At 33.8% G+C, this 14,233-nt stretch overlaps 4 protein-coding genes across 4 annotated transcripts in view; 2 read left to right on the top strand and 2 right to left on the bottom strand.

The window, feature by feature from the left end:
* The window catches only part of HELRODRAFT_180412 (hypothetical protein), a gene marked incomplete at both ends in the record, with an annotated part of 8,098 nt that extends 2,653 nt beyond the window's left edge, over positions 1 to 5,445 (top strand). Inside the window, 7 exons of the mRNA XM_009029714.1 lie at positions 207 to 322; positions 3,173 to 3,201; positions 3,396 to 3,485; positions 3,799 to 3,978; positions 4,329 to 4,568; positions 4,898 to 5,053; positions 5,209 to 5,445. Coding sequence (XP_009027962.1) covers positions 207 to 322; positions 3,173 to 3,201; positions 3,396 to 3,485; positions 3,799 to 3,978; positions 4,329 to 4,568; positions 4,898 to 5,053; positions 5,209 to 5,445 — 1,048 coding nt within the window. The remainder of the gene's footprint in view (positions 1 to 206; positions 323 to 3,172; positions 3,202 to 3,395; positions 3,486 to 3,798; positions 3,979 to 4,328; positions 4,569 to 4,897; positions 5,054 to 5,208) is intronic.
* Positions 5,446 to 6,303: 858 nt separating this feature from the next.
* Positions 6,304 to 6,624, bottom strand: HELRODRAFT_180411 (hypothetical protein; the record flags this gene model as incomplete). Its single annotated transcript, XM_009029713.1, has 1 exon — positions 6,304 to 6,624. One exon carries the CDS (start codon positions 6,622 to 6,624, stop codon positions 6,304 to 6,306), a length of 321 nt encoding a protein of 106 aa, XP_009027961.1.
* Positions 6,625 to 6,910: 286 nt separating this feature from the next.
* Positions 6,911 to 7,291, bottom strand: HELRODRAFT_180410 (hypothetical protein; the record flags this gene model as incomplete). Its single annotated transcript, XM_009029712.1, has 1 exon — positions 6,911 to 7,291. One exon carries the CDS (start codon positions 7,289 to 7,291, stop codon positions 6,911 to 6,913), a length of 381 nt encoding a protein of 126 aa, XP_009027960.1.
* Positions 7,292 to 11,430: 4,139 nt separating this feature from the next.
* HELRODRAFT_125879 (hypothetical protein) lies at positions 11,431 to 13,722 on the top strand (the record flags this gene model as incomplete). Its single annotated transcript, XM_009029711.1, has 5 exons — positions 11,431 to 11,487; positions 11,966 to 12,003; positions 12,416 to 12,608; positions 12,981 to 13,028; positions 13,570 to 13,722. Coding segments are annotated over 5 exons (489 nt in total), but the record flags the coding sequence as incomplete, so codon positions are not given.
* Between the last annotated feature and the right edge of the window lie 511 nt (positions 13,723 to 14,233).

The following is a 14,233-nucleotide window of genomic DNA, read 5'->3' as shown; positions in this document are numbered from 1 at the left end:
GGCTGATATCAATTGCGATTAAAAAGAAAAAAAGTATTTGATTCAGCAAAAGAGTCAACATCTGTTAATGTGTCCCAGCCAACATGTGATTTAAATTTTATCTCTGAAGATGATGATGATGATTTTGAAAATGAGCTAGATAGAAGAGAAAACACACGCAAAATTTCTATGAAATCACACATTGAAAATGATTGTGAAATACAAAGGCATTTTGAAGAGGACTGTAAAGCTATTGAGGATGTTGGAAGAATAAAGGTGAATGTCTTCGAAGCCATTGCACATTATCCAGATCGAATCAGACAGTCAAGCAGAATAGCTGCAAGTATGCCAACATCACAAGCCAGCGTTGAAAGATTATTTTCAGCTTTGAAATTAATACTAAGTGATAACAGACAATCGATGAAAGAAGATTTGCTTTCCGCTATTTTGTTTATTAGAATGAATGATTGAATTATTGACTTAACTTGATTATCTTGTGTCTGTATGGTGTATCATTTTTATTTTTAGAACCTGTACTTTCTTAATTTTTTGTATATTTCATCAATTTAACTATACGTTACGGAAGTGGTACTAAAAATCAATCAATTGATTGATTAAAAAAATATTTGAAAAAATTTGTGTTAATTGATTCTAAAACACACTCCCGCCTCGGAGCACGGAGCGGAGCGGAGCAAACTTTTTTTTATGCCGGAGCGGAGCAATTCAAAAAAGTGCTTGCTCCAAAGCCCTGGTTCAAATGATGTACATTTCATAGGTTTTTCTTGGAAAACTACATCTCTTAAGAATATCATTTTATATTGATTTTTGAGCCATATACGATAGCGTTCGTCACCATCGTAACCAACAAGGTAACCTTTTATGGCTTTCTTATCCATTTTTTGACGTTTTTGATCAGGTATGTGAACAAAACATGTAGAGCCAATTATTCTCAAATAGCTAATTCTCGGCTTTTTACCTGTCCAAATTTCAAATGGGCTTTTATCTTCAATCAACGACTTGCCTGTTCGATTAAATAAATATACTGCAGTTGAACATAACTCAGCCCACATAGCGACTGGAAATTCAAAATCTGGATTTGAGTGCTTCAATGTGCGTGCCATTTCTACTATTGTTCTGTTTTCACGTTCACTACCATCATTTTGTTGAGGTGTATATGGTGCTGTTAGTCTTTGCGTGATTCCATGGCTGCGCAGGATGTTTCGGACTTCTTCGTTGTCAAACTCACCCCCATTGTCACTCAAAAATTCTTTTACTTTATGACCTTGAGTCGCTGCTTGAGACAAAATATTTTGTAGTGCCTGTTTCACTTCATTTTTGTGTCTAAGAAAAGAAATGAACCTCATTTGCTGTAATGATCTTTGAAAACAACAAAATATCGTTTACTATTAAATGATTCTGTACTGAAAGGACCACAAACATCTGCTGATAGTAGTTCACCTGGTTTATTGGTTGCATTTCTCTTGCCAAATTTTAACCGATGTGCTTTACCATAGAGACATGGTTCACACAAATCCTTGTCAATATGAACTTTAATGTTTAACTCCTTTTCTATAACATTCTTTATGTGACGTTAATCTTGATGACCAAAACGTTCATGGTAGAGCTGCACTATTGAATTTTCACTGACTATATTCACTTCAGCCGGTGTATCTGGAGTTAATGAAATCAAGTTTGCCTCATACAAGGAACCATCTACTCGTCTTGTCCCTTGTACTACCACTCCGTTCTTTATACTGAGTTGACATTTGGTTGCATAAGATTCAAACTTGCTGTTTTTTGAATTTTTATCTTGTGCGGCTAATATGGAAAACAGGTTTCTACCTATATTTGGAACATACAAGACATCTGAGAGTTTTATATACTGTTGTTTGTTATTTACTGTTGACAGCATATTTATTTCGCCTCTACCCACAGCAGCAAGAACTTCTTTTCCTGCAGCTTGAACAGAACATGGTGCGACAAACTTCTCAAAAGTAACAAAATTATCTGGATTGTTCGTTAGGTGCTTTGTTGCTCCATTGTCAATATACCAGTTGATGTTGTCTCTCAGTGTTTGATTACTGGCTGACGCGCACAAAACTACATTTGATGTTTCATCATATGCTTTTCTTGGTGTCGCTGAAGCATTTTTGGAATTTTTAGAAGGTCTTCCATCACTGACCCACTTTCTACATTGCTTAACCCAGTGTCCAGGTTTATGGCAATAGTTGCAGTTACCAACTGGTTTTGTCCTTTTAGTGAAATCTCTTGATTTGTTGAAACTTGGCTTTTCAACATTTACAACTAAGACGTTCTGCCTTGATGATTTATCGATTGTGTCGAAAGTCTTTATCTCTCTTTCGAAAGCACAGAGATGAGTGATTAAATCATCTATCGACTGCTTTTCTTCACCTAGCATTAGCCAACTTGATTTGAAGTTTTGGAAACTATTTGGAAGAATCTGCATCGCTTTGCATACTAATAGCAGCTCTGGTAGTTTATTTTCTCCAGATGCCTGAAGCCCACTGTTTAATTCGTTCCATAAAGTCTTCAATCTTGCAATTTGGCCGGATACATCTACATCCGCTATCCAATTGAAATCGAAAAAATTGCTACAAACTTGGAACAGTTGGTCCTTAGTTGACGCTCCAAAATTTATTTTTAATTCCTCCCAAACTTCAAACGCTGTGTTCTTGTCCATTATCTTTTATCTTTTGGTATGTATCTTCTGTGACTGCATTCACAATTACTGATTTGGCATAACTGTTTGCCTTTCTAAACAGATCTGATTTATTTTTAAAATCTTTTGTCTGTTGCTCTGTTTGATTTTCTAGTAATTCTGGTTTTGACAACTTCCCATCAATCACATCGAGTTCGCCCTCATGGTAGTCCATGAAATCTCCAAATGGGCCAATCGGCTGCGCAACTTAACTGTTTTATTTGAAGCTTTGAGTTCATTTTGAAGGAAAAAAAAAATTGATGTTCTTGCTTCAATTATAGTTGGAAAAGTTCTTTTAGTCACGAATTGCAATCTTTCTTTTTTTTCAAAATAACTTTTTTTCTAAACAATTTATTAAGCGTTCTGGGCACACAACCTGTTTAAAATAAAAAACTTCTTTGTTTGTTTTTAATATAATTGTTTATTAAAGAAATGTTAATTGAAATATTAGAAAACACGTTAGCCGACAAAAAGCGATAAGAATACACGTGCAAGTAAGTCAAGTTAGCAATGAAAATAAGATTGTCTGAAACTATGGAAAGTCATAAATGTATTGAAACATATATAATATACATATATATTATTTCAACAAAAATCATTTTAAAAATTGATTTTTTTGCTCTTTTCAAAATAAAATGAATTTGAAATTTGATTTTTTTTGTATTTGTATTATTTTTCATGTTTTTTTATCCGTCAGTCGAACCTGGTGATATTAAATGTATCCAAGATTCGTGTTAGCGACATTGATTTGATGAAGGAGCAGTTCATTTCGGATATCTTTATGCAGGTTAAAGATATTTATAATCACAAAAATTAGTTTATTTACAAGATTTAATCAGCTAAATAAACAAGCAAAAAATTATTTATACTTACCTCTACAAAAAACACGATGATGCAAATGTTCTGGGCAGGTCACATGGAAAGCAAGTTATAAGGTTAGCCTTCCTAGTAGGTAATTACAAATATTACTCACCTATTTAATTATCACCAAAATATGTATATAATTTTTTTATTACCGAGAATTAATTTTACTTTTTAAGAATTTCACCCAAAATTATTTTATGAAAAATTTTCTCTTAACGCAAATTTCAACAAAATAGAATGGCGTACACTGGAATCCAGAGTTGTTCATAGAGAACATAATAAACGTCTCGTGCGAAGTTTCCAGAACAATGTCCGAGGCAAACGAGTCGGGCGAAAATATAGTGGTGAAAGAGATGCATATTTCCGGAACTTTCTATCAGGCAATGGAGTGGACCTACTTCCCTTTCGACACTCAAGTTGGATTTTTTCCCACAACTTTACATCAATACTTCACTAAAAACCATCAGGTAGTATGTGATACTTTTGTTTAGTTTTGTTTGAGCTTTGAAAAAATATGTCTAAAATTGCTGAAAGTTTGGCAATAGTCAGTTGTTAGAAAAAAAAAATGATAAAAAATGCTGTTATCAAAAAACTTAACTCTCATTATCTGGGGGGTTGAACGGGTGAAACGGATTAAAGACAGTAATTTTTCATCTTGATAGAAAAGCATTGACTTTGTCGTGTTAAAAAACGAAATATTTTATAGGCAACTTGAGATACAAATTAAAAAGTACATTTTTATATAATTAAAACACTTGTTTTCAAGTTGTTGACGTTTTCGATAATGTCTCGTCACTCGCCCGAGGATTTGAATCTGGTGGTGACTTCGGAGGAAGACAGTCGGCCCGTCATCAACGACCCCATAAATAATGAGATCTTCCATTTTGGCACGTTTATCAAACACGACATCATCTACGATGACGAGACGAAACATTTGGGTTTCCAGGTACAGATCATGGCCAGGAGGAAGACCAAATTCTTCATCATCAACTTCTTCGTTTTCATGGTAAATGAAAAAATTATTTTGAATAAAATATTTGAACGCATCTTTCAATGAACACTTTTAACAAATTTTATATAAAAACAATTTTATCAGATTTTTGTTTTCTATTTAAAATCATCATTTTAATGATATTTTAAACCAAAAGAACGTAAATGATAAATTTAATAACATGGCGTTGAAAAAATTCGTGTTGTTCGTTATTACCAACCCTGTATATGACCTATATATCAATGTTCATTCATTCGTTGTTCCTTCGTTCGTTTATTCATTCATTCATTCGTTCGTTCATTCATTCATCCATGCATTCATTCATTTATTCATTCACTCTACAGTACCTTCTGACCAGTGTACAGATTGTTACTTTATTTGAAACTTTTGAAATTTACATTAAACTGAACCTCAGTCTGATGATACTTTGCATCACCATCTTTTACAAATACGCCATAAGAGTGTTCTCATTGCCCACTAAATATCTCTTCACGTCTATGGTGAGTGCAAGTGGCCGGCTAACTTCTGTTTCTCAGATTAGTTTTCATTTGAAATCCAAAAAAACAATTATAATTATAATTTAATGATAATTATTACCTGCAAACTGAAAATCAGAGTTGATAAAAAAAACTGATAGAATTTAATTAAAACAAAGGACACGTACTACTTGGCGAACGTGATGCTGCAGGTCTTTGTAATAATGTACCACGGCTTGATCAACATGAGTAACAACATCAACAGACTGAATGTTCTGAACATTTGGAGTCATAAATCAGACAACTACGTCTTTCTTGCAGCGGTCAGTGCTCACCTGGTCATCAACATCATCTTTTACGTATTCATCATCACCAGGCAGTACTCCATCATGACAACTCCTTTCTTTGGCTACTGACTCATTCGAGATATACGTCCACAATGACCAAAAAAGTTGTAAAAATTTTCTAAACGCTTTTAAAACTTTTTTATTTAAATATTTAAAAGTATGTGGCTGGTCAATTGTTAGCTCTTTGGCGTAGTTACATTGCGAATTTGAAATTGAGTTTTTATAAATTTATATAGGTACTACCGTTGGTTCAAATTTTTTGCGTTTCTTTTCACGAACAAATTATTGCTGGCTGAAAAAAGTTTCGTTGTCATTTGTTAAAAATATATTTTGGAATGTTTTAAAAAAAGTTGTTTTATCAGATTTTGTCATGGAATGATTAACTTTTTAATGTATAAGCCAACGAGCTTTCATTTATTTTCCGTAAAAACTTTTCGAAATTTGTTTTCATGTTGTCTGACTCAAATTCTGATTAAATTCACGTCTTCATTTTATTTTAAATAAAAATCAAATAATTGTTTAATTTCTCAATAAAAATAATTAATATTTGTTTTATTATTTAATTTAAAATGAGAGATATTATATTTCAACTTCGAACTGCGGCTCATGCATTCTTTGATGAATGATTACGAGGAATTACGAAAATTCTGATTGTTCACCACACAAAGCTCTCCTTATTCAACATTTTCTTACATAAATGTCGTATGGCCTCTCATATAAATCTAATGACACCGTTCTGCCTATTCTTGTTCATAATTTGAAAACGCAATGTTCTTTCATTCACTGAAACAATTTTATTCAAAATTGCTATCAAACAAGTAAGCCCACATTGGCAGATAGGCAGCTATTTTCGTTTTTTTTAGTAAAATGAAACTTTAAAAACTGAGCGTTAAATTCCTCATTTCATTACACAACGATGGCAAGACACTAGATCTCGTCAGTTTGGCAGAGAGCACACATTTTATGTTTTGTGCAGGATATGTCATTGAAGACGATGGGACCGGTTGGTTGGTTTCTTACTACATAGAGCTCCATGCAGTCTTCATCGTTGTTAGAGTTGTCCGGCTGCCCCGCTCCCCATCTTTTCAGTCCAACCACGTAGCCGCATTCACATTGCGGATTAACAAATCTGGAAGGTTTGAAGAGCCTCCAATAAAATAAGTTACTTCTGCCTTGTCTGTGACCAGCTGACCAGAAACCAACTGAATTCTTCGTATTGTGTGACAGAATCGTATACGAACGATCCATTTTATCTCAAATAATTTTTTCCAAAGGTTTTTTATTTAGAATATTTTTTTCTGTTTTTGATTCAATATCTCATTCTATTTTTTATTGCTATGCTTTCTTATTACAATCTCTGATCTACATTGTACAAATGTTTGGTTCATAAGTCACAAACTATTTTGTGACATGTTTTTTTTATTTTTTTTTTATAAAACAAGAATGAACTTACGGCAATCAAAGAATACCAAACAAATAAAACAGTAAAATTTCAATTTTGCAATCGACGAATCATTAAAATAAAATCAAAGCATTAATTCTTGAAATCAGCCATCTCAGTCAGCCTCTGCATCTTGACCAGCTTTCTCTTATCGATGCAGTCGTCCAGTAGGTCGGCGATGTAGTTGACGATGCTGGTCGGCCTGTCCTTCAGCATGCTTCTTGTGATGTACTTCAACAGCACATCAAAATCAGTTGGCATCAAATTTTCAACCTCCACCTTTTCATCTACGGGAGCCTCTGGTTTTGGAGGGGCTGGCTTGGCACACAGTGGAGGGAAGCTTTTCAAAGTTTTTCGATGTTTGATGAGGGAGGTCACTTTGAACCTGGGTGCTGGTGGGCGGCCCGCCTCTTCCATCCATTGATAGAGATCCATGGTGGACTCTGCTAGGGAAAGTTTCGAATGAGTTGACATGACGGCTTTCTAATTCACAATTTTATTTAGCACTTCTTTGGAGAACAGTAAATAAAAGTAATCATCGGATTTCGATAGAACAACGTTTATTTATTGTTTATTGTTCTTATTAGATGGAACGTTTATTAAATCGTATATGAAAACTTTTTTCAAAATTGCGTCATAGTCTTAAGTTTTTGTACGAATGCCTAATTGTTGTGCTGATATATTTGAAGTTTTTCATGGAGTTTGAGATCTATTTCACGTCATTGGCTAATAACTTTTTGCCTAAAATTGTCAACAAAATTATTTTGTGAAATAAAATTTTTCAACTGGCCTGTCAGCTTAGATCAAGTTTCTATTCGTTTCAATAGTATCAATGTTAACCACCAACCAATCCAACCAAATCCAACCTTCTAATAAACTAGAAAAATGCATAAACTTTAAACCTGTTCACGAAAATCACTAGCAGAAAGATAACCAACCTCTCATAGCAAACATACGTCTTCTACCATTCAGTAGGAATGCTAGATTGATGGCTCTATCTAACTTTGGCAGTACACAATCGCAGTGACAACGCTATTTAAACGGCTGACTTTACACATCTTATGAAAATGGTGAACCAATTTTGCACCACACACAATCAGCACACAATTGGATAAACACAAAAAAGGAGTTAATAAACAGAACAAAAATCTTGGCCAAGAGTTCCTTCGCATAAAGTTTACAGGTTATGGAAGTATTTTACATCAGCCCAAACCCACATTCTGAAATCTGTTATTGCTCTTCTCTTCCCAAAACTATTAATTCCACACATAATTCTTTGCATTTAAGTTTTGAGTTTATCCGCGTTTCTTTATCTTCATATAAATGAGCAGACAGATGCCTGTTTAAAATCAATCTATGGATGACGTAGTAACATTTGAAAAGTAAACAAACATTTTCATACCCAAGATTTGTTTCATTCCTTTATATAATATATTCGTTTTTATAAAGTGATTTCAACGAACTGACGCTTACCTACTAAGGTTTTTATATTTAATATCTTCAATTGTCTCTTTGAGGCTAGGGTTACTTTACCCCAACTTGAGCATTTTTAAAATCATTTGTTAGATGGCAGGTTGTGAAAAATGAAATTTGAAAATATGGAATCCTCTTTTTTGAGAAAAACTATTTTGAAATTTTTTCATTTCTTTCAAATATTTATAAAAATAAATTATTTTGAGACAAACCAACAGAAGTAAAAATGTTAGTTAAAAACTTTCGCCATTGATTTGACCGTTCGAGATTGGCTGAGTTAAAATTAAAACCAAATGGTGCAAATGTTCTATGGCGGTTTCATTAAATTCCATAAACGTTTGCTTCAATTAAAACGATCTTTACATTACTTCGACCAATCTTTCGATCAATTGAATTGATATCATTGAAAACTTTTAAAATTAATCCCACCCACCTCCAAACACCATCACAGTTGAGGTTATTTGACCCCTATCTACATTTACACGTTGGCTGTATTGCACTGTGAACCGCATTTATAATATTGATAAAAAAAAGAATTTAAAAAAAGAATACTTCATCTGTTTTGAGTGATATTCTGGTTTTATTATAAATAAAATAAAATAAAACACAAAAATAAATATGAAACTCCCGAGTGACATGTTCTCATGAAGTAACTTTGAATTGTGCAATAATTAAGAGGTGAACTGGCGATATTTTCAACAACCTTTGAAATATATAATTTTTTTAAATACGTACACAGGTTTTTTGTTTTTTCAAGGGCACAAAATTTACCTTCCAAACTAAAAATCAAGATTCAAGAATGGAACTTCTAGCTACGGTAATTGTGGTTGACCCGACAAACCAGGGTCAAGATCAAACAACCCACATTGGATTCCAACCACGACAACAACATTTTTCAGAACACCAGCAATCACAGCTTCCACAATATCCGCAACCACAGCTTCCACAGTATCCGCCACAAAGTCAACAAACGCCTCAACAGCAGCCACAGCCACATCAGCATCTTTATCTCTCCCAGCAGCATCAACAGATCCACCCATACCAACCCCCGTCACCTTTGCGTTCTCAGGATCATCCAGGAAGTAGTGGTGAAGAAACGGGCAACAACAATGCCGAAGTGGTGGAGGAGTCGATGGAGGAAAATCCGTTCACTGAGACGAGCATAAGACATGGCTTCATCAGAAAAGTTTTTCCTCTTCCTACTTTTCATTTTCATCATCGCGCAACTCATTTTCCTCTCTACTCTAGCATGCACACCAAATTCTGTTAAGGATTTTGTATTAAAATATTTCAGAATAATTTTTAAAATATTTTTTCGTTGATCGATTTGTAAAACAAATTATTTTATAAACTGTAGCGATGACATCCATCAACGTTACAAGAAGTGTGCGCACACAAAAGTAACACGACACACACACACGCGCACGCACACACGCACGCACACACATACGCACAGACATACACACACACAAGATTAAATACATACACGACGCAACGCAGGACACTCCTCCGAACAAATACACAACACACGCACGACAAACACTCTGATTATGATGTACAGTGGTACACACACGTCACACAAACTTCAAATACACACACCAAACACACGTTACATATTCTGGCTACAATCACCACACACACGCCACACGCACACTGAATTACCACACGACGCGACACACAGCCACTGTAGTTACACGACGCGACACGCCCGCCGACTGAATATAAACACTCAACTTGCAGGTTTATGCCATCCTGACCATTCAATTGGCTTGCACCACAGCCATTATTGCATTTTGTATTTTCAAGTAAGTTTTGTAAAAAAAAAAACTTTTCCATTTATTCAATTGCATTTTAATGAACTGAAAATGATGAATGAACTCAAACTCAAGAGGAGTTGATGTGCCATATTCTAAATTTCATACATTGTAAAAACAGTTAATCGAAATCGGCAATGTCCTTTACCTTTTACACATAAAATGGTAACTACACATGTTGGTAAGAACACGTATTACAACTGTTATGTTGTTAATATTTATTTATTATATGTTGATCCACTGATTCAACAGGAGAGATATCATACCATTTTTTCGCAATTTTTTACAGACGAAACACAATTTTAAGTAAAATAATGACAAAAAATTGAGTGATAAGGCCACAAATTTGAGTGATAAGGCCATAAAATGATCATCAATCTAATTTTGGCCTTATCTGCAAAAATTTGGCCATTTATGACCCATTTTTCCCGGGTCATTTTTCAAATTTTGGTTCCAGTCAACATTGTCAAGATTTGCCCCTTTGCCTTTGACATTTCGTATTAATTAAAAAAAATTTCCATATGAGTAATTTATTATTATTATTATTATTATTGATTTAACTTTTAATATTTATTCTTATTATTGATGTATTGGTTTTTATTTAATTATCGAAAAATTATCTTAAAAAATATTTTAATCTCATTAGCCGAACTTAAATCACGGGGCTTATATTATAATATTATTATTAATAATTTATAATACAATTATTATTATTGACAGACATTATTTAAATAAAATATATTTCTTTTTATTATTTATTTTGTTTAAATTGAATGAATTTATTCTCATTATTATTTTTATTATTATTTCAGATATTATTTCAAATATTATTATATGTTATTATCATTAAATATTATAAATTATTATTTATTTCATTTTATTATTTAATAATTATTTGTCATAATTTCACAAGTGAATATTTTTAAAATTAAAACCGCCCGGAAGCGAATCAACGAAAGAATTCATTCACGATCGTCCCTGGTTGAGATTCGTGGCCAGGTTAGTTCATGGAGGGATGGATGGATGGAATGATGGATGGATAGACGGATGGATGGATAGATTGTTGGATGAATGGATGGATGAATAAATGGATAGACTGACGAATGAATGAATGGTGGATTGCCGGATGTAAGGCTAGACGAATGGATGGATTGCTAGACGGATGGATAGATGGATGGATGGATGGTTTGATGGATAGACGGATGGATGGATAGAGGAATTGTTGGATGAATGAATAAATGGATGGATGAATAGATGGATGGATGGCAAACCAATGATATTTACAGCGTAGTGGCCATGTTCACTTATTTCCTTCTGGTCTGTCCGTGCTGCGTTTCAATAAGGAGGTCCTATCCGACCAACATCATCATTCTCGTCGTTATGGTGAGCGGTGATGACGATGGCAATGAAGATGATGATGATGACAATGAAGATGATGACGATGAAGATGATGACAATGAAGATGATGATGACAATGAAGATGATGATGACAATGAAGATGATGATGACAATGAAGATGATGATGACAATGAAGATGATGATGACAATGAAGATGATGATGACAATGAAGATGACGATGATGATGATGGCAAAGTAAATGATGATGATGATGAAGAAGATGATGACAATGACATTGATGATTACGATAAAAATGATGGCGATAATTTTTGTATTGTGTACGAACTATTTTCAGAAGTTTCGTGAAATTGAAGAAAGTTTCTAAGTTTAAAATTACTTGATCGCTCTACGTCATCTTAATGCTATTCAGTCACCACTACTCTCATCATCAATGACGTCATCAGAAACGTCCTCTTCATCATTTTCACCACCATCATCCTCATAACCTTTGAACCCTTGGCAGACGTTAGCCTTCGCGGTGATGGTTGGAATAATTTGCAGGTGGTTAAAATTAATTTTTTTTTTAATAAACTCATATTTGTTCGTAGAAGAGTGGTTGCAATTACAATTTTTGCAGCCATAATTTGTAAGCAGGACAAACTAAAATAACCAGCGTTGAAATTCGCTGGTTCCAACCAATTTTGAGTATTTCAATCTTTTGTTCGCTTAGAACGAAAGTTCGTTATAACCAGATGACCGCAGTTCTCTTCCAATCTAACCAACTACAACAGCAGAAATTTCAACAGCTACAATCTGTACACAAGTACTAACAGTTAAACCACAAAATGAATTATCAAAATAGAAGCACACCATCACACCCAGCATAACCACTACAGCAATCACAACCATCACAATCACTACAACCACTACACCGACACAACCATCACAACCGCCACACCGCCACAACCACCAGCTTCCACAGAGTGGATCAGGTGGTCATTGCGGCATCGGCCACAGTGGTCATCACCTTCGTCCTCACGATCTTTGCCATGCAGACGAAGATTGACTTCACTTCATGCGGTGGGGTCATGTGCATCATCTCCATCCTCTTCATCATCTTCGCAATTACAGTCTCCGTCTACACCGCCATTTGGGGGCGTAGCAAGGTTACTCTTGGAGCGTTTCTTCAAAAAGCGCTAATAATAATAATAAATAATAATAAAATTATTATTATTATTAATGATTATAATATTTGCAAATGTAAATTTGTTTGCATGCTTTTTGTAAGTGCTATGTGTTTTTGTGTCTTGTGTATGAGTGTGTTGGTATATGAGTGTTTGTGTGTGTGTGTGAATATGTGTGTTTTTGAGTTGTGTGTGTGAATGTGTGTGAGTTGTGTGTGAATGTGTGCGTGCCGGTTTTGTATATATCACTAACATCGACATCATTATCAACATACTAACTAGCATCAACATCGTTATCATTTTCTATACGATCGTCATCACCAATGCCATTTTCATCCTCACCATCATCATCAGATTCTCATGATGGTTTATTGCTCTATAGGAGCTCTAGTGTTTTGCCTGGTTAGTTATTTTATTGTTTGTATCTGAGTCTGGTCATGCAAATCGTATTAATTGTCGCTGTTGTTGTTGTTTTGATATTGTATTTTTGTATGTTTCGTATCGCTTGTATGTTTTGTATCATTTATTTATTTTGTATCTTTGTATGTTTATACGTTTTGTCTGTTTTTTTTTATATTTTGCTATGTCTTGAATGTGTATGTTTTTGTATGTATGTTTATTTTAGTTATATGGGTTTGTATATTTATGTATGTGCATGTATAGTATGTTTATTTTTTAGATGAATGTTTGTTCGGGACAGAATTCAAAACAGGAAGGGCAGAGTCTACAAAAAAAATGGGCCTACAAAATTGAAAACATAGACTCCAACAAAAAATAAAATAATTCATTTTGTAATTGTAAGATAACAACAAACCATAACCTACAAAGCAAACATGAGTAACATAACCACATAACAACAACAACTACAACACACCAACGATACCAACAGAACAACACAACATCAACATAACAACAACAACAAAAATGCAACAACAAACCGCAGTACATCATCTTTGACACGCAAATGATCATGGGCGGATCCAACCGACAGTACCAGATCAGTCCAGAGGATTACATCTTCGCGGTCACTCAACTTTACGTGGACATCATCAACCTCTTCCTCATGCTCCTACGCCTCATCGGACATTCTGAGGAGTAACAACTTCTCAAATTTGGCATCGGTTTTCCAGATGAAAATTCATTCAATGGAGCTGTTTTTCTCCATAGAATTTTTTCATTTATGATTAGTCTTTGATTTAACCTGATTTTTAAGAGTTTGTAACTTTTTTGTTCTGGGTTTTTAGAAGGTACAAATAAATTTTAATTAAGAGCCTTTTCAGTTTGGACAGTAGGCTACTCGAAAATCTAAACTGATGATGTTAACGTTTAGATTTCGTGATTAATTAATGTTTAGTAATAATATTTTATTTATTATTATTAAACGAAGCGAGAAAGTTAATGGAAAGCTTCTGCTGTTTATTTATTATATGTATATATGACAATACAATTGCTTATTCTGTGCTGGTTTTTTGTTAAAAATTTGCAGTAAAACTTGAAAAAATAAGTTAATTTTTTTTAATTAAAATATGTTATTGATAAAAATAATTTAAACAAATTATGAAAAAGTTTACAATTTGATGTTTCAATCAACAAAAATCAGTGATTGA

The sequence above is a fragment of the Helobdella robusta genome (assembly GCF_000326865.2).
Source record: "Helobdella robusta unplaced genomic scaffold HELROscaffold_61, whole genome shotgun sequence".
NCBI classification, from domain to species: Eukaryota; Metazoa; Annelida; class Clitellata; order Rhynchobdellida; family Glossiphoniidae; genus Helobdella; species Helobdella robusta.
This window is presented reverse-complemented; position numbering and strand designations above follow the sequence as displayed.